Source organism: Bufo gargarizans, chromosome 3 (assembly GCF_014858855.1).
Source record: "Bufo gargarizans isolate SCDJY-AF-19 chromosome 3, ASM1485885v1, whole genome shotgun sequence".
In the NCBI taxonomy this organism is placed as follows: Eukaryota; Metazoa; Chordata; class Amphibia; order Anura; family Bufonidae; genus Bufo; species Bufo gargarizans.
Genome location: NC_058082.1, coordinates 505532786 through 505557422, shown reverse-complemented (window position 1 = coordinate 505557422; position 24637 = coordinate 505532786). Strand labels below are relative to the sequence as shown.

General features: G+C 45.4%; 1 protein-coding gene across 1 annotated transcript; it reads left to right on the top strand.

The window, feature by feature from the left end:
• The first annotated feature begins 766 nt into the window (after nucleotides 1–766).
• On the top strand, nucleotides 767–24637 carry DERA (deoxyribose-phosphate aldolase). The gene is made up of 9 exons (XM_044283914.1): nucleotides 767–881; nucleotides 2039–2136; nucleotides 2232–2379; nucleotides 4766–4861; nucleotides 6194–6328; nucleotides 13038–13166; nucleotides 21713–21825; nucleotides 23850–23999; nucleotides 24195–24637. The coding sequence occupies exons 1-9, from the start codon at nucleotides 851–853 to the stop codon at nucleotides 24249–24251; spliced, it is 957 nt and encodes a 318-aa protein (XP_044139849.1). The 5' UTR covers nucleotides 767–850; the 3' UTR covers nucleotides 24252–24637.

The window sequence follows — 24637 nt, the reverse complement described above, 5'->3', positions numbered from 1 at the left end:
CATGAACAAAAAAAAAAAAAAAACTTTTTTTTTTTTTAGGTTCATGATAGTGCAAACGGATCAGTTTTGACTTTACATTGAAAGTCAATGGGGGACGGATCCGTTTGAAAATTGAGCCATACTGTGTCAACTTCAAACGCATCCGTCCCCATTGACTTAGGCTACTTTCACACTAGCGTTCGGAGCGGGTCCGCTGCCAGACTGATGCATTCTGAGCGGATCCGCATCCACTCAGAATGCATTAGGGCTGGACGGATCCGTTCGGGGCCGCGTGTGAGAGCCTTCAAACAGAACTCACAAGCGGAGCCCCGAACGCAAGTGTGAAAGTAGCTCGCTGCTGGGACGTATTCACTCAGGGCTCATGCATATGACCGTGGCCTGGTTTGCAAATTGCGGATACCTGTTGTTTGTGTTCCCCGTTTTATGGAACAGTTTAGCATTAGGGCTCATGCACACGACTGTATTTATTTTGCGGTCTGCAAAAAAAAACAAAAAACGTAATTGAAACGGAAGAAAAATACTTTTGTGGTAGAACAGACCTGTCCTTGTCCCTAATGCAAGAATAGGACATGTTTGTTTTTTTCCCTCTCCGGGAGCAGTACTGTACCCTCGGTGTGTTACACAGCCTGGCCCCTGATTAGAACACCCGGGGTCGTGTATCTGAGCGGGTGATATGTACGCCCGGAGGGCGGCGGAGTACAGGAGGTCACGTGACACGACTGGGCCTTGATTGACTAACTCCAGGGGGGAGTGCGTGGTCACGTGACGGCAGGGGGCGTGGTTGAGGTGACAGCGGCCAGAGACAACCGGAAATGTTCTCCGTCTCTAGTAAGCAGTAAGGAGCAGCACGATGTCCTCCAGGAACCCTGGTTGTGAACTGGGTAAGACGGGGGTTGGTGGATGATGAGTGCAGTAGTTTAAGGTCGTTTCTTTGGGAGTTGTAATGCAGAGTTACTTTTGGTGACGTTACTGAAGAGATTGCACATCTCCTGCCATTGTGTCAGGCTTTGCAGGGTTGTACATTACCAGTGCAGTCACACACACTGTCCACTTTGAATCACATGTTTGAATGGAGCTAAGCGGTGAGCAGACCATAAACTGTAGCACTGGCTACCATTGAAAACAATAGGAGGCAGACGCCTGCCTGCGGAACGGTGTCGCGGCGTTCGCACCAAAATTCCAGCAGCGAGTTCCGCCATGTGAACGGCCCAATTGTCATCCGCAGAGGAAACTGTCCTGCAGTGCAGATTTATATTCCACACAGTGTCCATTGCGGATTTACTCTTTCCAATGAAAATGGTGAAATCTATGTCAAATCGGCAACATTTCTGCCACAAAATCTGCACCAAAAAAACACGGTTGTTGGAAAATCTGCAGCATTTCACATACTGTTAGACCGTGTCCGCACGGGCCTGAAAATACTGAGGAAAAGTCTGCTGTTCCCCAGCAAATATCGCAATGTACCGTATGTACTACGTGCGGTTTTTGCTGTGGATTTCACCCTCTCCGATGCAAAAGGTGAACTCTGTAGAGGAAAACCGCAATTCACGCTGCAGATCTCAGATTCGCGCTGCAGTTTTTGCGCACAACATGTTGATGAGATTGACCACTTTGCTGGTAGTCGTACAACGCTGCATGATAATCCTCGACGGCAGCATTTCAGCCTGAGAGTACAGTTACTGAAGAGATCACACCTCTACTGCCATCATAGAAAGTAACGTTACTGAGGAAATCACATACTACTCCCATCATCCGAGTGCGCGGAGCCGGTCACGGCCTGTTTACTCTCATTATCTCTGGGCTCGGGGTCACGCTGCCCTCCTCATGATGATCACATTCTGTACATTAGACCCCGGTGGGGGGTGTTACCTTGTGACTGGTCAATGTGAATACTGTGGGTATGGTGAGCGTGGGCGTCTCATTACATGATTGAAATAGGATTCCCCAGGGGATCCGTCATGATATAAGGGGCTGAGGAGGGGTGTTTGACCTCGAGGGTGTGCATCTTTTTTAACCCCGTGACTTTGCATATTTTAAGATCTTGGGTGGATCTCGCGAGTAGTAGTCAATCAGCCGGCTGTCCTGAGACGAGCAGAGCAGATTCAGAGCCGTAGAACCGTGAAGAAGGACTGGCAGGTGAGGAGTGGAGACATCCCAGCAGGGGTAACGCCAGGGGGGCGCTAGTGACATTGATTAACCCTTTGTGTGCTGCGTGTGAATCTCTTGTGCAGGCAGCCTGGCTGCTGAGAGCCGTCACCTGCATCGATCTCACCACCCTCTCTGGAGATGACACTCCTTCTAATGTCCACCGCCTCTGCTTCAAAGCCAAGCATCCCATCAGAGATGACCTCCTGCGGAGCATCAAAATGGACGACTCAGGTACGGAAACTACAGCCATACCATCTGTGTAGTAGGAAGGCGGTATTCTGGTTGGATTCACCATGTCCACCGCACAGTGTTACGCCTCATGCAAACAGCACATCCGCAATATGAGGCCACCAGCTGTGTGCAAACTGCATCATAGGTGCGGACCCATTCACTTGAATGGGCCCGCAGTCTGGAAGGTCCGTTGCACAACTTCATGGAAACACCACGGATTGCTTCCGTGGGGTTTCTCTCTGTGCCTCCGCACTGCAAAAAAGTAGTGCATGCGCTACTTTTTTGCGGTGCAGACGGACGGACCACAGACCTATTCAAGTTGAATTGGTCGGGATCCGTCTGCTGAATCTGCATGGATGTTGCCCGTGCATTGGGGACTGCAAATTGCGGTCCCCAATACACGGAACGGCCGGTCAACTGCCGTGTGCATGAGGCCTTATACTGAGATGAATAATCGGGAGCCCCCGGACCAGTGATGACGTGACATCGCAGCAGGTCTGGGAGAGGATTAAAGGGAACCTGTCATCACTTTTATGCTGTCCTCACTCAGAGTTCAGCGCTGTGTCACTCATGAGCTAATAGTAAGTGGTTGCTGAGAACCAGCATCATAACCATTGCAGCCCAGGCCTAGAAAAGAGTCACATCTACCTGAGAAGAGTCCTGGTTATTCCTAAGCTCCTTCTCTCCTGTCCATCTGCTGATAACTGACAATCTTCTCCTTACTTTTCTCCCTAGAAGAGAACTGTCACTCATCAGCAGACGGTGGGAGAGCAGGAGCTTATGGATAAGGCTGGATTTACACGGGGGGATTCTGCAGCCGCCTGTCAGGACAGAAGCGGTCCTTCCCAACAGTCACCTGCTCTATCAGTAAAGGAGACATTGACATGCAGCGATCTCCTTCACTGTTCCTCGTCCTCATGCAGAATCATGGTTTCTGGGCACAAGATCTGCCATCCAGAAGCCATGATCGGTGGTGTCTGCATGAACTACGGGATCACCTGAAGAACAAGTGAAATGCGATAATCGGCGATATGTTTACACGGTCGGGCAGATTGTCAGGAATGAACGATCGTTCCTGATAATCTGGACGATTATTAGTTCGTGTAAATGCATCTTAAGGGCTCGTTCACACAACCGTGGTTTGGTTCCGCATCCGAGCCGCATTTTTTGTGGCTCGGGTGCAGCACCATTCACTTTAATTGGGCCGCAAAAGATGCGGACAGCACGCTATAGGCCTTTCTATAAGGGCCGTCTGTTTCACAAATTGCGGAAGGCAGACTTTGTTTTGCGGATCTGCGATTTGCGGACCGCAAAATACAAAAACGTGAACAAGCCCTAACTCTGACTCTTCTCAGGTAGATTTTACACTTTCTAAGGCCTGTGATGCAATGATTATGATTAGGGATGAGTGAATTTCATGTAATGAAATTCGCTTGCGCTTCGTTTGGTGGTAAAAGCAGAATTGCGTTTATGGATTCCATTACCACGGACCATAACGCAATTCTATAATGGAATGTATAACGGAATGCATTTAGAGGCATTCCGTTATTCATTCTGTCATAATAGAAGTCTAAGGCTTGCATAACGGATCCGTCCCGTTTCCGTTATGCAGGAGAGTACTCTCCTGCAAAACTGAAACGGGCCGGATCCGTTATGCAAGCCTTAGACTTCTATTATGACAGAATGAATAACGGAATGCCTCTAAATGCATTCCGCTATACATTCCATTATAGAATTGCGTTATGGTCCGTGGTAACGGAATCCATAAGGCAATTCTGCTGTTACCACCAAACGAAGCGCAAGCAAATTTCATTACATGAAATTCGCTCATCCCTAATTATGATGCTGGTTCTTGGGAACCACTTACCTTTAGCTCATGAATGATAAAATTAGTGCATCTGTCCCTACTTTATGCCGTGCTCGGTAAGTTCAGGATAAAATTGATGACGGGTTCCCCCTTTAAATCTCGTCTAAAGTGAAAACTGAAGCACCTTTGCAAGCAGTTTACATAAAAGATATCCTGTCGTTTAGTGTTTACAGCCCCTATGCAGACCTGTGTTACCATTGTAACACACTTATTAATCTACCAAATGTAAGTCACCAAGTAGGGGGGCAGATGGCCTGTTAGACTGCACAGGGACACATAGGTCTGCACAGGAGGAGACATATGATCAACTCTTTTTATACAGATGCTCCATTTTACATATTCACTGCTTTGGGGCAATATAATGACATTAGAGTCGAAGGTGAGGTAAGGTTTTACTGCTCGGGTTGAGTGTGGGGATTGGGAGGGGTATGACTGCACTGTGAAGATCACTAGCTTCTGCTTCTCTGGCATTTCTACTACCTTGTTGGGAATGTCTAATTTTTAACTTGTTTTCTGCAGATATTCTGACCGGCGCTGTGTGTGTCTATCCTGCGAGGGTAAAGGACACGGTGAAAGCACTGAAGGATGCTGGTTGTCACATACCGGTGGCATCAGGTAATAGTGTCATGGAGGTGCAAGAAGGAGCCTCAGGTGTCTGCAATTGTGCTTTCTGTGGTGGTTACAGCATCGGTGATGACAGGCCTGGTGGTAATTGTGGTGTCGGTGGAGGCAAGGCTGGTGGTAGTTGTGGTGTTGGTAATAGCAGGGGTGGTGGTAGCTGTAGTGTTGATAATGGCAGGGCTGGTGGTAATTGTGGTGTCGGTGGGGGCAAGGCTGTTGGTAGTTGTGGTGTTGGTGATGGCACGGCTGGTGGTGGTTGCAGTATTGCGCGCACTTCGCTCAATGAGGCTGATTCTAAATGTCCGCACCGGCGCATCAGGCACAGGCCTGTGCGCACACGCGCGATCTTTGAAAAGGAGGAGGGGGCACTGACTGAGCGAGAGCCGGAGGCGGATTTCTTTACATTCAGGCGGCGCTGAAAGGATCAGGGGAGGAGCTGGGCACCAACGGCGGCGGGCGGCAGCTTCAGACCCTCAGAAACGCCCTGGGCACCTTATCCAAAGAGATTGACAGGTTACATAAAAGGTATTTTTATCAAAACGAGACGGCGAATTTATGTTATAACAACACCTTTGTAATCACAAGGGTGGCATGGAGAGAACAATAGTTTTAAAAGGGGGGGTTAGAAAGTGGTGACAGAGTCCCTTTAAATGGTGCCATTAAAAAGTAAAACACGGCTACGTAAATGGAGAAATAAAAGAAATGATGGCTCTGGAAAGGCATGGAGTGTAAAAAGGAAAACCTGAAAACGAAAAATCCTCCGTGGCTCAGGGGTTTAACGTTAAATTGTGATGGTGGCAATTGTGCTTTGTGGTACTAGTACCTGAGATGTGTTGGTAGCTGCAATGCTGATGGTAGTTGAGGAGTCAGTGGTTACAGTACTGGTGGTAGTTGAGGTGTGTTGTGGTTGCAGTGCTGGCAGTAGTTGAGGTGTTGTCGATGGTTGTAGTGATGGTGGTAGTTGAGGAGTCTGTGGCTGTAGTGCTGATGGTTGAGGCGTGCCAGTGGTTGCAGTGCTGGCAGTGGTTGATGCATGTTACTGACTTCATTCCACAATGTGGGACTTTTGCGACTTTTTAAGGTTACTTAACACAGAAATTAATTAAAAAGATGAATAAGATCAACAAGAAAAGTGCAGCAGTCCTGAGTATTTGTGACATACATAAATAGTATATATGGTCTAGACATGTGTAGATCGCAGGTATAATAAGGCAATACCATGTGTGTCTATAGTGAATGCTAACAGCAAAGGTAAGTAATAATAGACTTCAAATATCCACCTAATGTTAAATATCCCCCCCCCCCCTTTGTTTTTTGTTTCCACAGTGGCCACAGGATTTCCTGCAGGTCAGACCCCCCTGAAGACTCGGCTGGAAGAGGTCAGGACGGCTGTGGACGATGGGGCCTCAGAGATTGACATAGTGATAAACAGGACACTGGCACTGGCTGGACGCTGGAAAGGTGCTTCTTCTTGTCCTGTTTTTTTAATCTTTACTTGAAGGGGTTCACCGGGAATTAAGAAAATGAAAATACTTCATTATTACTTTATTATAAATATATTCCCAAATATTACTACTAAATACTATTAGAAAGGCTCCATCAGCAAACTACTGGAGCTCAGCCTTTCAGTTACCAGCTGAAAGAAGACAGATAAATCAAATAATAATATAGGCTGGCTCACAGTATTTTTGCATCAAATACAATATTTATTAATATAAATGCAACTACGTAAATATTAACATGTCAGCACAAATACATATACGTGTATATTATATAGATATAGACAATGCGGAGCTCACGCACTAACCTATACAAACTGGAGTACTCCTAACAAATAGATAAGACCTTATGACTATACTGGACCTGCAAACTTTCAGTTGAAACCACAGAAAATGTCCACAGACTATATATCAATTTGCCAGTTTGTTGGTTCAAAAGTTGTCCTTATAACAGTAAGCTCTGTATTTAGGTACAAAAATACTGTGAGCCAGCCTATATTATTATTTGATATTCCCAAATATCTTTCATTAATTATAATGGTGTCACGGCTGTGTCATGGTCTGGTGGTAGTGGACCGTGACACTTTTGCCGTGCATGCTTGTTGCTGGTGGCAACGTGTAATTTGTAGCATGTTTTGACACTTTACCTTTTAGGCTCCATTCACACATCCGCAAGTGTGGTCCGCATCCGTTTCGCAGCTCCGCAAGAAAATAGAGCATATCCTATTCTTTCATATAAACAGATTTCCAGCACAAAGGGGATAAATTCCAAACGTACACACGGTGCAGTGAAAGAGGTCCCTCCAAGTCCCCGGTGAGACCGACATGTTTCGAGCCAGCCGGCTCTTAGTCATCATGACCAGGGACTTGAAGGGAACTCTTTCACCGCACCGTGTGTACATTTGGAATTTTTAATAAAGAACATGCAAGATTATATCCCCTTCGTGCTGGAAATCTGTTTATTTGAATGAAGTTTACGCTGAGCTGACCTGGCTTTTCTGTCGCACGACTGAACTGGTGAGCTGGATTTTTATTTATTTATACAAGGACTTTTTTGTAAAGATTTTTCCGTGCTCACCCAGTGCATATCCTATTCTTGTCCGCAGCTGCGGACAAGAATAGGACTTCTCTATTTAGTGCAGGCCATGTGCGGCTCTGTGTATTGTGGATCCGCAATACACCTGGGACGTGTGAATGGACCCTTAGGGCCGCTTCACACGAGCGGATGCCGTGCGTGGCATCCGCTCCGTGAAAGAGTGCCAAGACCCGCTGCAGACTGCAGAGGCACGGAGCGGTAACATGACTGTTAATGCTCCGTGCCTCTCTGTGATCTCTTTACTACGAAATCACAGTGACAACTGTGATTTCGTAGTAAAGAGATCACAGAGAGGCACGGAGCATTAACAGTCATGTTACCGCTCCGTGCCTCTGCAGTCTGCAGCGGGTCTTGGCACTCTTTCACGGAGCGGATGCCACGCACGGCATCCGCTCGTGTGAAGCGGCCCTTAGTCTGGTTCCCTTCCCATATCTGGTGTGTATGGGGTTTAGGAGTGAGCAAGGTGGAGCTGGGTGTGGCCTCTTGGCTCTTACAGGCGTTTGGAGCCTGAGGTCAGAGTTGACTTCAGCTTTTTGTGGAGCTGGAGTTATGCTGCCATCCTGGACCTTTCCATCTGTCCAGCTTGAGGGCCACCTTGTTGAACATACTTTGTCTTCCCATTCTATCCTTCTTGTTCTCCTACCTTACCTGTGTGGGTTTATGTTCATAGTGTGGTGTCTCGTCTTGATGTTGTTACATGTCTGGTCAGTTTGTGTTTTATGTCCGGCATGTATGCAAGGCGTTACCCTGGGTGTTGCGCCTCCGATGAGGGGGCTTCTGTGTTCCTCGGAGGGGGAACAGCATTGACCACCAGCCTGCGGAAGTGGGCTCCATGGTGAACCACAAATCTAGGCAGTGAGCATCTTTCTTCCTGTTGCTGCGGCAGGTAAGTGCTATGTGTCCCAGAGTTCGTTATCCAGGTTGGATTCCTGTCTCTGGGTTCTTACCTGCCGACCCTCTTGGTTTCTCACTGTCTTTTCTGTTTGTGTTTCTATGGGGATTCCTACAGTTGTGGTGATGTTCTAAGGGTCAGGTAGTGTTGTTGTTTTCCCTGTTGCTACTGGTTGCTAGGCCTGTGGGAGACTCAGTTTGTGTTTTAAGTTCCGGCATGTATGGAAATAATGTCAGGGCTAGGAGACGACCGCTTCATCCACAACACGGATGAACCAGAGTCTCCCATGGAGCCCACTTCCGCAGGCTGGTGGTCAATGCTGTTCCCCCTCCGAGGAACACAGAAGCCCCCTCATCGGAGGCGCAACACCCAGGGTAACGCCTTGTATACATGCTGGACATAAAACACAAACTGACCAGACATGTAACAACAAAAACATGAGACACCACACCCTGAACATAAACCCACACCAAACAACCACACAAGTAAGGTAGGGGAACAAGAAGGGTAGAATGGGAAGACAAACTATGTACAACAAAGTGGCCCTCAAGCTGGACAGATGGAAAGGTCCAGGATGGGAGCATAACTCCAGCTCCACCAGAAGCTGAAGTCAACTCTGATCTCAGGCTCCAAACACCTGTACTATAAGAGCCAAGAGGCCACACCCAGCTCCACCTTGCTCACACCTGAACCCCATACACACCAGAAATGGGAAGGGAACCAGACTAAAAGGGAAAGTGTCAAAACATGCTACAAACTACACGTTGCAACAAACATGCACGGCAAAAGTGTCACGTTCCACTACCACCACACCATGACACAGCCATGACAAATGGCTTGTTTTGTCTATGGAGAAATCATTAGGAGAGAGAAAATGGCCGCTGTCCTATTTATCAGAACACTGAGCTAAAGAGCTGCCTCATCTCTGCTCTGCTTGTCGGGGATTATGATCCTGAATACAGATCATAAGATCTTCAGTTGAATCTCTGTAGGAATGGAGTTCATGAGGAGACATGAAGTACAGAGAGGATGGACAGGGCAGACTGTAGTAATGTGTGGCTGTGGTAATGCCTTCATGTCTCCTCATGAACTCCATTCACATAGAGATTTGTTTAAAGTTCTTATCAGATATATTCAGGATCATAATCCCTGACAAGCAGAGCAGAGAGGAGGATGAGGCAGCTCTTTATATTAGTCTTGTGAAGTAACTTGTCCTCCTATGAGACTAGGACAGGTTTTCTGTGTACTAATAAGAGGACAGCCATTTTGTTTTCCCTGATTGCTCCCTAGACAAAACAAACGATTATAACTAACGAAAGGCATTTGTGAATATACTGTATTTATAATAAAGTAATATTTAAGTATTTTCAGTAATTTTTATTTTCTTAATTCCCAGAGAACACCTTTTAAGATCTGTGTGCTACTTGACACCTCCTGTTCATGAGTTGTGTTATAGTCTCGTCGGTTTTATTTTTCCTGTTCAGAGGGTGAAGTTTAAGCCTTCCATAAGAAATGCTTCTGGCTGGTGTCCCCACGATAACAAACTGCTGTGTTTTTGATCCACCAGTCCATTTATGACTGCTCTGAACCACACAGCGGCAGGAAATGTTGTAATCAGAGCGGCTTTTCTCCTTAGAGTCTTGTGGCTCCCCCACTGATGTCTCAACACCGGAATAAAACGCAGCACTCATGACAAGGACCGCCACATAAATTTTCTTCTTAGGCCGCATTCACATCTTCACTGTGAACTCCGGCAGTCTGTTCCGGCACAGGAACAGACTGCCATAGTTCACTGTATCCGGCATAGCCAGATACCACCATGCTCTGCTGGATCCCCATTCACTATAATAGGATTCGGTGGGGACCAACATACAAGGCTGCCCATAATTATTCATACCCCTGGCAAATTTTGACTTAAAGTTCTTTTTATTCAACCAGAAAGTAATTTTTTGACGGGAAATTACATAGGTGTCTCCCAAAAGATAATAAGACGATGTACAAGAAGCATTATTGTGGAAAAAAACATTTCTCAGCTTTTATTTACATTTGAGCAAAAAGTGTCCAGTCCAAAACTATTCATACCCTTCTCCTCAATAATCAATAGAAAAGCCTTTATTGCCTATTACAGTAATCAAAAGCTTCCTATAATTGCAGACCAGCTTTTTGCATGTCTCGACAGGTATTTTTGCCCATTCACCTTTAGCAATGAGCTCCAAATCTTTCAGGTTGGAGGGTTTTCTTGCCATCACCCTGATCTTTAGCTCCCTCCACAGATTCTCAATTGGATTCAAGTCTGGACTCTGGCTGGGCCACTCCAAAACGTTAAAGTTGTTGTCTGCTAACCACTTTTGCTGTGTGTTTTGGGTCATTGTCATGCTGAAATGTCCACTGGTGCACAAGGCCAAGTTTCTCTGCAGACTGCCTGATGTTGTCATTGAGAATCCTCATGTATTGCTCTTTTTTTATGGTGCCGTTTACTGTGATTAGGTTCCCTGGTCCATTGGCTGAAAAACACCCCAAAGTATTAGGTTCCCACCACCATGTTTGACAGTGGGGATGATGTTCTTTGGGTTGAAGGCTTCTCCTTTTTTTACGCCAAATGAAGGAAACATCATTGTGACCAAACAATTCAATTTTTGTTTCATCTGACCATAACACAGAAGACCAGAAGTCGTCTTCTTTGTCCAGATGAGCTTTTGCAAAGGCCAAGCAAGCTTTTGTGTGCCTTATTTGGAGAAGTGGCGTCCTCCTTGGTCTGCATTATGCAGTGTCCGTTGGATTGTCTGCCTTGAGACATTGCCACCAGCAGAGCCCAGATTCACCAGGATGGCCTTGGTGGTGATCCTTGGATTATTTTCCACCTCTCTAACTCTCCTCCTGGCCAGCAGAGTTGTCACTTTTGGCTTCCGACAACGTCCTCTGAGATTTTCCACAGTGCGGAACATCTTGTATTTTTTGCTCAAATGTAAATAAAAGCTGAGAATTTTTTATTTATTTTTTTCCCACAATAATGCCTCTTGTACATCGTCTTATTATCTTTTGGGAGACATCTATGTCATTTCCCGTCAAAAAATTACTTGCCGGTTGAATAAAAGTAACTTTAAATAAAAATTTGCCAGGGGTATGAATAATTATGGGCAGCACTGTATATGCCAGATACAGTGACCAGAGAAAGAAATGCTGCATGTAGTATTTTTATTTTGTTGTCTGGCCATATGCCAGTGTATATGCCGGATACAGTTACCAAATTAGAGTGGCGGAGTTCATGACGCAGATGTGAACCCAGCCTTAAGGGTATATTAGACTGCCTGATGATTGGTAATGAGCATTCCCAAATGCCCAGTGAATGAGGAAGCGCTTGTTCATCGGGCAGTCCAGATCTTTCAGCATGCTGAAAGATTTGGATTTGACAGCCACAGATCACACTGTGTAATAGCGATCTTCCGCAGGCGCTCTGCTGTTCTGCATGGGGATGAGCGATGGCATAGCGATTGCTCTTCCCCATGCTGCGAAGGACATGGCTGCATAAAATACTAGCGGTGTACTCTGCTAGCTATCTGGTGATTGCCAGGTGGAAACGCTTCCCTCCTTTATAATCGCTTGCAGCATCCGGGTGTCTAGAAATGAGATTAAGAATAAAAGAATGGGGGCCCCCTCATGTCTAACTCATCTCTTTACTATAGGCTATGAGGTGAAGCTGCTGCTTTCTAACTTGGACTATGAAAAGTAGAGTAGGAATAACAAAGGGGCTTGTTAGAGACTCCCGGCAGGGGTAGGTCAACTGTGGCAACCTGCGGGAGGTCATCAAAATGTGTTTGAGGGTGCAACACCTGGCACCCCTGTCGATCAGCTGTTTAAAGAGGCTGCAGCACATTGTATAGCACTGTGCTTGATATTTTAGTCCATCCCTATTCACTTGAATGAGACTGAGCTGTGCCTAAGCCATGTAACTGATTAATGCGACATCACTGGCCTTGGAAGAAGCTACATGAGCCCTGTGGCCTCTTCAAACAGCTGATCAGAAAGGGTGCCAGTAGTTGGACCCCCACGGATCGAATGTCTCACAAATAATGTTTTTTGCCTGTTCACCACTGGGAACCCTAACATATCACAAGAAGAGGGCTACCGTGGTCCCCGTTTCTCTTCACTGCATGACCATGGTGAGGAGTTTGGGTAGATCTGTAGCTGAACGTGTTTACTGTTGTTTCATTGAAACTTCTCTGTGATGAAATAGGGCATGGGAACAAGGGTTTTCCTGATGGGATTACTCCTATAATTAAAGAACTGAACAGTTCCTGCTACTTTGCCTATCGCTACTTGATCACAGTAGGCAGTGATGACATCAGAGTGGGATCTGATGATGTCATCATGACAGTACAGCACAAGGAGTGTCCCTTCCTGTTACAACAGATGTGTATAGAAGGGGGATGTTTCCTGTAGTGGTGACCTCACCCTCTACATCATTATCCTGTTGTGATTACATTCATTGTCTGCGGCGACAGAAACATTGATGTAAGAATTGGGTTTCGTGAATATATGTGTGTCAACTTACTCTAACTGTGGACTGTTATGTGCCCTTCCTTCTCTCCCTGCTTTTGGACAGACTTTTTGTGCTAATTTTGTGTCTGTCAGCAGACATTGTTATAGTCCTCATGAATTCATCATCTTTGTCTTTCTCTCTAGAACTGTATGAGGAGATCCGAATGTTCCATGAGGCATGTGGAGAGGCACATATGAAAACTATCCTTGGCACTGGAGAGCTCGGCTCCCTCACCAACGTATACAAGGCCAGCCTAGTTGCCATGATGGCAGGTATGTGCTGGCCTTTCTCTTGACCTCTTTTATTACAGAAACTAAACCAATAGGGAACATCATGGACCATGAAGAAGGGAAAGGTGGCATGATGGAACCCAGAATAACAACTAACAGGACGTGATCACCCCACGTCTGTTTGCGTTAGGGTCACTCTCATATGGGTCATGGCCAGTTTCTTGTAACACCAATGTATTGTAACACTGATGTCTCTGAGGTGCACATAAGAGAACAGTTTGGGCTTACTCATCGGTGACTTGAGATGGCTGTGCGCTCCTAAAAGATGGGATCAGGAGACAGGCTCATCTGTTGAGGTCATTTTCAGCGCAAGGGGAGACACCCTATTTAATGGTCACTAGGACATATCAAAAGTTTTTAACATTACAGAGACACTATATGGTATTAGCTCAAGCAAAAAATCCATCACAGCCATGACTTTAAATGACTGTACCACCGTCAAAATTAAAGGAGGCTGTGGAAGAGGAGAAAAGAAGGCCCTCATGAAATCAACATCACTGCTATCCATGTGTCTGGTATTGAAGGGAATAGGGCAGAGCCCAAGACCAGACACATGGAAGGAGATGGTACAGTTATTGAGAAAAAAGCTGAACTCTCCATTTAATTATAGACAACCCCTGAATAAATCCGTGACAATCCATAATCTGGCACAGAAGGTTGGTCGCAGTTCCTTATTCTGTACACCAGGTGGCGGTTGCTTTCTTAGTTTGTTGCTGCTGTGCAGGATTTCTTCATTCCGATCTCCACTTGTCTATAGAGCTGGGGGCTGGAGCCTTGAAAGTGCTTCCATTCAGGTCTAATGACGTCTGTGTGGTTATCACAATAGGCTGGAAAGCTTCTGAAGTCGTCACTTGTCTCTCCAGTTCTGTATTGTCCATCGATGAGATGGATATATCTAACTGCTGTGATGTGACTAATGATTTCAACCAACCATTGACGAATTGACAGGTAGAATGCCATCTGTCATGTTACTATAATTTATGGGTCATAATAGTTATAGGGGTTGTCCAATTTTTTTCATTTTAATGGACTATGGTAGAAAAAAAAACAAAAAGAAGCCCTATTCACCTTTCGATGCTGGATGGTAATGTGAGTACGAAATATTTTATGTCGTAATCAGCTAATAGGAAGTATGTTATGTATGAGGCTAAAATACCTGTCCGCTTCTCACTGCTCTGATCCACTCCATCAGTGCAGCCATGATGTGTCCATATATCTCGGACACCACTGCATCCAGTCGCTGGTCTCCACAGCATATGATCATTGAGGCCAGAGATTGGTTGTCATGGTCATGTCAAGTGTACGGGCACATTATCACTGCAGCCGATCAAACAAAGCCCAGTGAGGAGGTTTGGAGAGGTGGCAGGTAAGTATATTTTAGTTTAGAATAATTATTTTTTATTGATAACTTGAAAATATCACAGCTAGGATGATAACCAGTCGAAGGGGAGATAACTTTATAGTGGTGTAATTTTAAGTAACATTATCACAGAGTACCACCATAATATAATATTATGGTGGTACTCTGTGTTAATTTTATTGATAACTTGGCCAACACTTTAAGAAAAAAAGTTCCACTTACAATGTAAATGGCTGATAACGGGGTGCAATAGACCGCACTCAACTGTCCTAAAGTCAGCCTTTCCCCAGTGTGTAATGGGTTTGGGTTCCTCAACTGTCCTACAGGCAACCTAAGCCAAGTGGGAATTGGCTGATAACAAAGAGCAGTAGGTTGTGTTCAAAATAACTGATAACAGAAAAAAAAGATTGTATTCCCCCGCACAGGACATGAAGCTATGATACGTTTTATATAAAGGACCGCGCTGCTTCACTCTCCATCAAGGGATAACCTCTCCCAGTAGGATTCTTTCGCGCTTTCCAAATGCAGGGGCATACGAATCTTCACATTCGCCTTTACCCTCCTGGTAGATGGTATATACCTTCACTATTGTGTACGTCCCTTTTGAACGTATATACCATCTACCAGGAGGGTAAAGGCGAATGTGAAGATTCGTATGCCCCTGCATTTGGAAAGTGCAAAAGAATCCTAGTTGGGAGAGGTTATCCCTTGATGGAGAGTGAAGCAGCGCTGTCCTTTATATAAAACTCATTGCTGTGTGAACTTGCCCATATCACTACAGGACCTGCAGCGCATCTGAGAAAGGAAACGTATTTTGAGACATTTTTTTTTTTCACTTTATTGCTGTATTGAATGAAGATATGATAGACTAATGTAGATGGCTTTATTATTGTTGTATCTGATGAAGACCTAGCTCCATCTTTCCTCCTTCTATGGTGAGTAAATAATCAGGTATGTGCTCCTCTTAGTAAATAGGAGAACATTAGGCAATGAGAAAATCCATGCTGATGGTAACAGACCGGTAGATGAGGATGATGAGGATAAAACTGTGAGGTAGATGAGGGTGATGACTGGTATGTAATAGTATTGATCAAGATGGGCTCAGGATAGTAACAGGTAGATGCAGTTGAGAATGATGATGGGTTGGTGAAGACAGATAGCAGAGTGATAGGTATATTATGGTGGCAGGTAGGTTATAATAATATTGAAAGAATAGATGATAGGGAGGAGAGTGATGATGGATAGATGGTGAGTATGATGACTGATAGATGATCGGTTGATGACAAGGTAATGCCTAGAAGCTTGATAATGGACAGATGAGGATGATAACGTGTAGATGATCATAATGTTGTGCTGATGATGAGCATGATGATCGGTAGGACATATTAGTAAGATGATGGTTAGATGGGTTGATGATGATGATTGGTAGATGTTAACAGGTAGATCATGATGTTGGCTTAATGATGATTATAGAATAATGACAGGTTGAAAGTGAGACGTTTAGGGTGATGGGTTGATGATGAGCATAAATTAGCACTAGGGGATGAGGAGGAGGATAGGTTGATGAAAACAGCTGGTGATGTTGAGCTGAATATAAGGAAGGGTTGAGGATGATGGCTTGATGACTGGTAGATGAAAATGATGATGACAGATTTATGGTGATAAGGATGTGTTGACTATCATAATGATGATGGGTTGATGATGACAGGTAGGTTTTGAAGATGATCTGTTGAGAATGATAATGGGGTAAATGGTGAGGATTGATGATGATGATGATGATGATGATGATATTGACAGGTTTATGATGATGGCTAGACAATGATGAGGATGATAGCAGATACATGATGATAGATTGATAATGGGTAGATGAGGATGACATTTTGATAATGACCAGTGTAGATGATATTAGGTATGTGATGATGGAAATGATATGTTGATAAGAGCTTGATGAGGGTGATGGTTAGATGATTGAACCCATTATATTCTTCTGGCTTAGGGTTTGCAGCCTTGTGGCTAAAATTCTCCCATTGTATCTCTATATAATGTATATATGAATGCAGGTTAATCCGACCATGTCTGCATATTTGCGTTCCTTCTAGCATTGTGATATGACCATTGTTTTCTAATGGTTTTTGATGGGGGCTCCTTGTAAGATCAGCTATGGCTTCTAATGTAAGACTTTAATCTCCTCTCGTTACCACAAAGTCTAAAAAAGATTTTGCGAATTGAATAATAATTTGATCGGTTAATCTTTGAAGGTAGTAATTTTATTGCGCCCTCTCCGCCGTCTCGCCGATGAATGGAGCTGCATTTAATAACCATTATCCATTATCCTGTAATTAAGACTCCCTGTAACGAATCACGAGGACAATGCAAAAATACATAGAACATTTCTTTAATGAACTGGAAAATGTTCATCTTGTTCGGAGCGGTAATGAGTTGCTGAATAGTCATTAAATTCACGGGAGAATCGGGCGCGATGGATTCTAAAGCTTCATCCATTAGAATTAACATTTCAGCTTCTATTTTTATCAACAGCTGATTAAAAGTCATTCTGTTTGACCAAATTGATTAGAAGCCGTACACAGGGGCAGCTGTTGTGTAATGGAAGCGCCAGTCATTGTCTGCCGCTAATTACATGTGTGTGGGGGAGATAGTTACACCCCTCAATGTGCCCAGCAATTAACCCAGTATGTCATCTTTCAAAAATGTCAAAGTACTGCAGTATGTGGGAGATGGGCACCAAAATCCAGCCACCCCTCGCTATGCTGGGGCAGGATGAGTAATATACAGTGAGGAACAGAAGTATTTGAACACCCTGCGAATTTGCAAGTTCTCCCACTTAGAAATCATGGAGGGGTCTGAAATTCACATTGTAGGTGCAGTCCCACTCTGAGAGACAGAATAAAATGTAAAAAATTTCAGGAAATCACATGTATGTATGATTTTTAAAGAATGTATTTGTCTTGCACTGCTGAACATAAGTATTTGAACACCTGAGAAAATCAATGTTAATATTTGGTACAGAAGCCTTTGTTTGGAATTACAGAGGTCAAACGTTTCCTGTAGTTCTTGACCAGGTTTGCACACACTGCAACAGGGATTTTGGCCCACTGCTCCACACAGATCTCCTCTAGATCTGTCAGGTTTCGGGTCTGTCGCTGAGCAACACGGAGTTTCAGCTCCCTCCAAAGATGTTCTATTGGATTTAGGTCTGGAGACTGGCTAGGCCACTCCAGAACCTTGATATGCTTCTTACGGAGCCACTCCTTGGTTATCCTGGCTGTGTGCTTCGGGTCGTTGTCATGTTGGAAGACCCAGCCACGACCCATCTTTAATGCTCTGACTGAGGGAAGGAGGTTGTTTCTCAAAATCTCACAATAAATGGCCCCATTCATCCTCTCCTTAATACAGTGCAGTCATCCTGTCCCCTTTGCAGAAAAGCACCCCCAAAGCATGATGTTACCACCCCTATGCTTCACAGTAGGGATGGTGTTCTTGGGATTCAACTCATCCTTTTTCCTCCAAACACGACGAGTGAAGTTTAGACCAAAAAGTTCTACTTTGGTCTCATCTGACCACATGACTTTTTCCCATGCCTCCTTTGGATCATCCAGATAGTCATTGGCAAACTTCAGACGGGCCTGGACATGTGATGACTTGAGCAGGGGAACCTTCCGTGCAATGCATAATTTGAAACCATGACACCGAAGTGTTCTACTGACAGTGACATTTGAAACTGTGGTCCCAACTCTCTTCATGTCATTGACTAGCTCCTCCCTTGAAGTTCTGGGCTGATTCCTCAGTTCTGGGGATTCCCGTAGCCCTTTCCAGTCTTGTGGAGATCCACAATTTTGTCTCTGGTGTCTCTTGACAGCTCTTTGGTCCTGCCCGCGGTAGTAGTTGGCATCTGACTGACTGTGGGGTGGACAGGGGTCTTTAAAGTGCTCAGACAGGTGCTACTAAGTTAGATTAATGAGTGGAGTAAAGGCACGGTAACAGGTCTTTGAGAGCCAGAATTCTTGCTGTTTCTCGGGTGTTCAAATACTTATGTTCAGCAGTGCAAGACAAATAAATTCTTAAAAAATCATACAATGTGATTTCCTGAATTTGTTTTTTAAATTCTGTCTCTGAGTGGGAATTCACCTACAATGTGAATTTCAGACCCCTCCATGATTTCTAAGAGGGAGAACTTGTAAAATCGCAGGGTGTTCAAATACTTCTGTTCCTCACCGTAGCAAGGGTTGAAAAAGATGCCAGTCCACCTCATCATGCTGCAGGGCTAATCCGGAGGGAGGGAAATCATCCCCACAAGAAAGAAAACCATTGTCCTCATTTTAGGAGAAAATTTTATTCCAGAATAAATCCTTGAAGTAGTGACCATGTCCAGTGTGATGGCACTTACAGAAGAGGGCTCCATATTGTTACTGTTCTTACAATAGAGCAGGGATGGCCAACCTGAGGCTCTCCAGCTGTTGCAAAACTACAACTCCCAGCATGCCCAGACTGCCTACATCTATTATCCTACAGCAGCGCATGGGGGAGTCCATAGTTTGACTGCTCTTACAGTAGAGGGGTCCATAGTGTGACTGCTCTTACAGTAGAGATTCCATAGTGTGACTGCTCTTACAGTAGAGATTCCATAGTGTGACTGCTCTTACATTAGAGGCTCCATAGTGTGACTGCTCTTACATTAGAGGCTCCATAGTGTGACTGCTCTTACAGTAAAGAGGTCCACAGTGCGACTGCTCTTACAGTAGAGTGCTCCACACTGTGACTGCTCTCACAGTGGAGATTCCATATCCATAGTGTGACTGCTCTTACAGTAGAGGGGTCCATAGTGTGACTGCTCTTACAGTAGAGGTTCCATAGTGTGACTAATCTTACAGTAGAGGGTCCATAGTGTGACTGCTCTTACAGTAGAGGGTTCCATAGTGTGACTGCTCTTACAGTAGAGGGGTCCATAGTGTGACTGCTCTTACAGTAGAGGGGTCCATAGTGTGACTGCTCTTACAGTAGAGGGGTCCATAGTGTGACTGCTCTTACAGTAGAGGGGTCCATAGTGTGACTGCTCTTACAGTAGAGGGGTCCATAGTGTGACTGCTCTTACAGTAGAGGGGTCCATAGTGTGACTGCTCTTACAGTAGAGGGGTCCATAGTGTGACTGCTCTTACAGTAGAGGGGTCCATAGTGTGACTGCTCTTACAGTAGAGGGGTCCATAGTGTGACTGCTCTTACAGTAGAGGGGTCCATAGTGTGACTGCTCTTACAGTAGAGGGGTCCATAGTGTGACTGCTCTTACAGTAGAGGGGTCCATAGTGTGACTGCTCTTACAGTAGAGGGGTCCATAGTGTGACTGCTCTTACAGTAGAGGGGTCCATAGTGTGACTGCTCTTACAGTAGAGGGGTCCATAGTGTGACTGCTCTTACAGTAGAGGGGTCCATAGTGTGACTGCTCTTACAGTAGAGGGGTCCATAGTGTGACTGCTCTTACAGTAGAGGGGTCCATAGTGTGACTGCTCTTACAGTAGAGGGGTCCATAGTGTGACTGCTCTTACAGTAGAGGGGTCCATAGTGTGACTGCTCTTACAGTAGAGGGGTCCATAGTGTGACTGCTCTTACAGTAGAGGGGTCCATAGTGTGACTGCTCTTACAGTAGAGGGGTCCATAGTGTGACTGCTCTTACAGTAGAGGGGTCCATAGTGTGACTGCTCTTACAGTAGAGGGGTCCATAGTGTGACTGCTCTTACAGTAGAGGGGTCCATAGTGTGACTGCTCTTACAGTAGAGGGGTCCAGTAGTGTGACTGCTCTTACAGTAGAGGGGTCCGTAGTGTGACTGCTCTTACAGTAGAGGGGTCCGTAGTGTGACTGCTCTTACAGTAGAGGGGTCCGTAGTGTGACTGCTCTTACAGTAGAGGGGTCCGTAGTGTGACTGCTCTTACAGTAGAGGGGTCCGTAGTGTGACTGCTCTTACAGTAGAGGGGTCCGTAGTGTGACTGCTCTTACAGTAGAGGGGTCCGTAGTGTGACTGCTCTTACAGTAGAGGGGTCCGTAGTGTGACTGCTCTTACAGTAGAGGGGTCCGTAGTGTGACTGCTCTTACAGTAGAGGGGTCCGTAGTGTGACTGCTCTTACAGTAGAGGGGTCCGTAGTGTGACTGCTCTTACAGTAGAGGGGTCCGTAGTGTGACTGCTCTTACTGTGAAGAGATCTATAGTGTGATGGCACTTACAGAAGAGGGCTCCATATTGTTACTGTTCTTACAATAGAGCAGGGATGGCCAACCTGAGGCTCTCCAGCTGTTGCAAAACTACAACTCCCAGCATGCCCAGACTGCCTACATCTATTATCCTACAGCAGCGCATGGGGGAGTCCATAGTTTGACTGCTCTTACAGTAGAGGGGTCCATAGTGTGACTGCTCTTACAGTAGAGGGGTCCATAGTGTGACTGCTCTTACAGTAGAGGGGTCCATAGTGTGACTGCTCTTACAGTAGAGGGGTCCATAGTGTGACTGCTCTTACAGTAGAGGGGTCCATAGTGTGACTGACTGCTCTTACAGTAGAGGGTCCATAGTTTGACTGCTCTTACTGTGAAGAGATCTATAGTGTGATGGTACTTACAGAAGAGGGCTCCATATTGTTACTGTTCTTACAGTAGAGCAGGGATGGCCAACCTGAGGCTCTCCAGCTGTTGCAAAACTACAACTCCCAGCATGCCCAGACTGCCTACATCTATTATCCTACAGCAGGGCATGGGGGAGTTGTAATTTTACAACAGCTGGAGTGTCTCAGGTTGGCCTTGTCTGCAGTAGAGGTTCCATAGTGTGACTGCTCTTACAGAAGAAGGCTTCATATTGTTACTGCTCTTACAGTAGACAGGTTAGACACATTTCCTCTGGTGCCAGCTTTACATTTCATGTAGATCCATATCTGCACACCTTTCCCCCCACTTCAGCCTAGGACTCCAACCTCATAGAAATCCATTGGATAAACATTGTTGGTAAGAGATAAGCCATGTTTAATGCCCTCCTTGGTGTTGTGTTTGGTGCCATCTCTGGTGTATTGACCTTCTATATAACCCTGTATGCTGATGGCTCTGGTCACCTTGGGTCTCCATATTAAACTTTGAGACACCGACAGAGAAAATATAAAGTTTTCCTCTATTTCAGGATCTGACTTCATTAAGACGTCGACAGGGAAGGAGTCTGTCAATGCTACTTACCCGGTGGCCTTGGTAATGGTGCGAGCAATCCGGGATTTCTACTGGAAAACCGGCATCAAGGTGAATGGTGTATTGGATGTTGTCTGCACCTACTGCAGAATGGAGTGACCTGAGATTGGAAGACCTGTCGTTCTTTCTCCTGGACATGTCTGTTTTGTGCAGTCATGAAGTGGATTTTCATCACCCTGAGGTTGAATTGTCCCATGTGAGCATGGTTGTAAGCGACGTCATCTCTGCCATCAGCCACCATTGATGATCGCCTGCACAGCAATGACAGTTGCAGAGGTGCACAGCAGTGCTTTTAACTGCTGTGAGCCCCATAACCTCACTGTTACCTCAGTGCTGCAATTTCTGCCTTACACAAATATTCCACAGCAAAATACTGTAGTCCACATCACAATATCTGCTTTCCTGGGATAATGAGTGTTAAAGGGACCTGGACATATTCCCATCTTCAACCCTCTGATATGAGCATCGGAGCATTTCATGGTCCAATGATCTCCCTTGCCCTGCGCTGTATATTGCAGGGCAAGGGCTTCTTTGTTTACTTTGGCACACTGCTTGGCGGAGGCTTGTGCCCAGCAGTGTTTCCGGTGACGTTGCCAGCTCTGAAGGGCAGGCTTTAGTGCTGTCCTAGCTGTTATACAGACTAGCGCAGCGCCAAAGCCCGCCCATCAGTGCCGGTGACGTCATTGGGCTCTCTGCTAGGCAGAAGCCTCCGCCTAGCAGTCCCCATGGAGAGCCTGGTTTGTCACCGGATCTCAAAAAAATGCCTTTGCTCTGCGCGATTCAGTGCAGGGCAAAGGAAGGCATCGGAGCATGAACTGCTCCAATGCTCATATCAGAGGGTCCGGAGGGGTGAAGATTAGGATATGTCCTCTCTTAAAACAAAAAGTTTCCCTGCCTGCCACCTCCTTTATAAAGCTAACCTGGCCACTTTTACATACATTACCACTAGGGATGAGCCAATCCACTTTGCCTGAAACATCCGAAGTCGATTCTCATAAAACTTTGTTAGAATACTGTACGGAGCGAGCTCTCCGTACAGTATTAGACTGTATTGGCTCCTAGGAGCCGAAGTTATTACTTAGAAGTCTCGCGAGACTTCGGGTAATAACTTCAAAAATAATTTCTACTGTAAAAAAAACTTTTACCGAACTGCATTTACCTGCTTATCTATACACGAGATGATATCATTACAGGCTGGATTAGAATAACAGATAAGACAGGATTCACCATTCGCAATAGGTGATTGTCAAAGCTCATCTATTCTTTACAATGACCTCTGCACAGGGCACAGAGCATGCCTAGAAAACTCTCCCATAGAAGTCAATGAAGTCCCCTCCTGACCATTGTGTCTATGGACCATGGGGCTGCCATAAAGCAATTTCCTTAATGCTTTCTAACAACTCGGGCAAGATGGCCGCCCCTCATAATCGTGTTCAGAGATTACAATAAATACATCTGCATTCCGAAATTAAAATGGCATTTATCATGTAGAGGAAGTTAATACAAGGCACTTACTAATGTATTGTTATTATCCATATTGTCTCCTTTGCTGGCTGGATTCATTTTCCCATTATAAATTGCTCAATTCCATGGTTACGACCACTCTGCAATCAAGCAGCAGTGGTCATGCTTGCACATTGTAGGAAAAAGCGCCTGCCTCTCTGGTGGCCTGAACTGTGGAAGCTCACATAGGTTGGTGTTTTTTTTCAATAGTGTGCAAGCACGGCCACCACTTCTGGATTACAGGGTGGTCGCAACCATGGAAACGAGCAATGTATAATGTGATGGAAAAATTTATCCAGCCAGCAAAGGAAGCAATATAGACGATCACAATGCATTAGTCAGTGCCTTGTATTAACTTCCTATACATAATAAATGCTATTTGCTGAAGTGAGACAACCCCTTTAAGTATCCTTTATCAACCATAAACCTGACCCCATGTGGGCCAGAGTGACCCCCTTATGGCTCCACGTTTGTTGCGCCTGTGTACCAGTGAGAACAATGCTGCATTACATACCGTCAGACACTGCTCCCTGCCCGCTGCCGCTCTCAATTTCATGAATGTTGTCTATTAGGTTGGATTCAAACCTGCTGGAGGGATCCGTAGTGCGAAGGAAGCACTGGTCTGGCTGTCGTTGATTAAGGAAGAATTGGGTGATGACTGGCTGACACCCCACCTGTTCCGCATTGGGGCCAGTACTCTGTTAAGTGATATTGAGAGACAGGTGAGTGTGACAGGTTGCGCTAGGATGAGACTGCCAACTCAAGGATAGGAGTGATAGTCTGTGCACTGGTATATGTGGGTGCTATAGACCTAACTTGTAATAAATATTACTTGGGTGTATGAGTATCAGGGTCTTATTGAGGTTGCTATGTTATGAGTGCCCCATCTTCTAACAGACCTGTAAATTCTGTTACAGATTTATCATCATGTGACTGGACGTTACGCTGCCCACCATGACCTACCAATGGCCTGAGACCTTCTTATCCTAGTGAATCTCACCTCAAAAGTTGTTTCCCATGGTAGATGAAAGATGTGACTGCAAGCATTCCCTCCCATGAAGATGATAAGCTTGAAGGATGCAGGGGCACAATGCTCCGTTCTTCAGTCTGCTCCACACTGGAGCTTCCCATATTGTCATTCTATTACTGTCAGCCTCCACTATTTTCAATGTCCCGTTTACTTGGGGGCTCCAACTTCTACTTGGAGAGGTAAGGCCAGAATACAGCTGGAGGCATTACCAGGAAGAATGACCCTTCAGGTCCTCTGGCACAGAAGTATGAGGCATCTGCTGCAGATGGGGGACTCCCATGTGTATCCAGAACATGCCATGAATTCTGAATAAATGTATAATCTCTGTTC

Excerpts from the sequence above, each read along its gene's own strand:
- DERA (XM_044283914.1), top strand. The coding sequence starts at position 851 with ATGTCCTCCAGGAACCCTGGTTGTGAACTGG. Across the intron at positions 882-2,038 it reads GAACCCTGGTTGTGAACTGG|ATCTTGGGTGGATCTCGCGA; the intron begins GTAAGACGGGGG and ends GCATATTTTAAG. Across the intron at positions 2,380-4,765 it reads CATCAAAATGGACGACTCAG|ATATTCTGACCGGCGCTGTG; the intron begins GTACGGAAACTA and ends TGTTTTCTGCAG.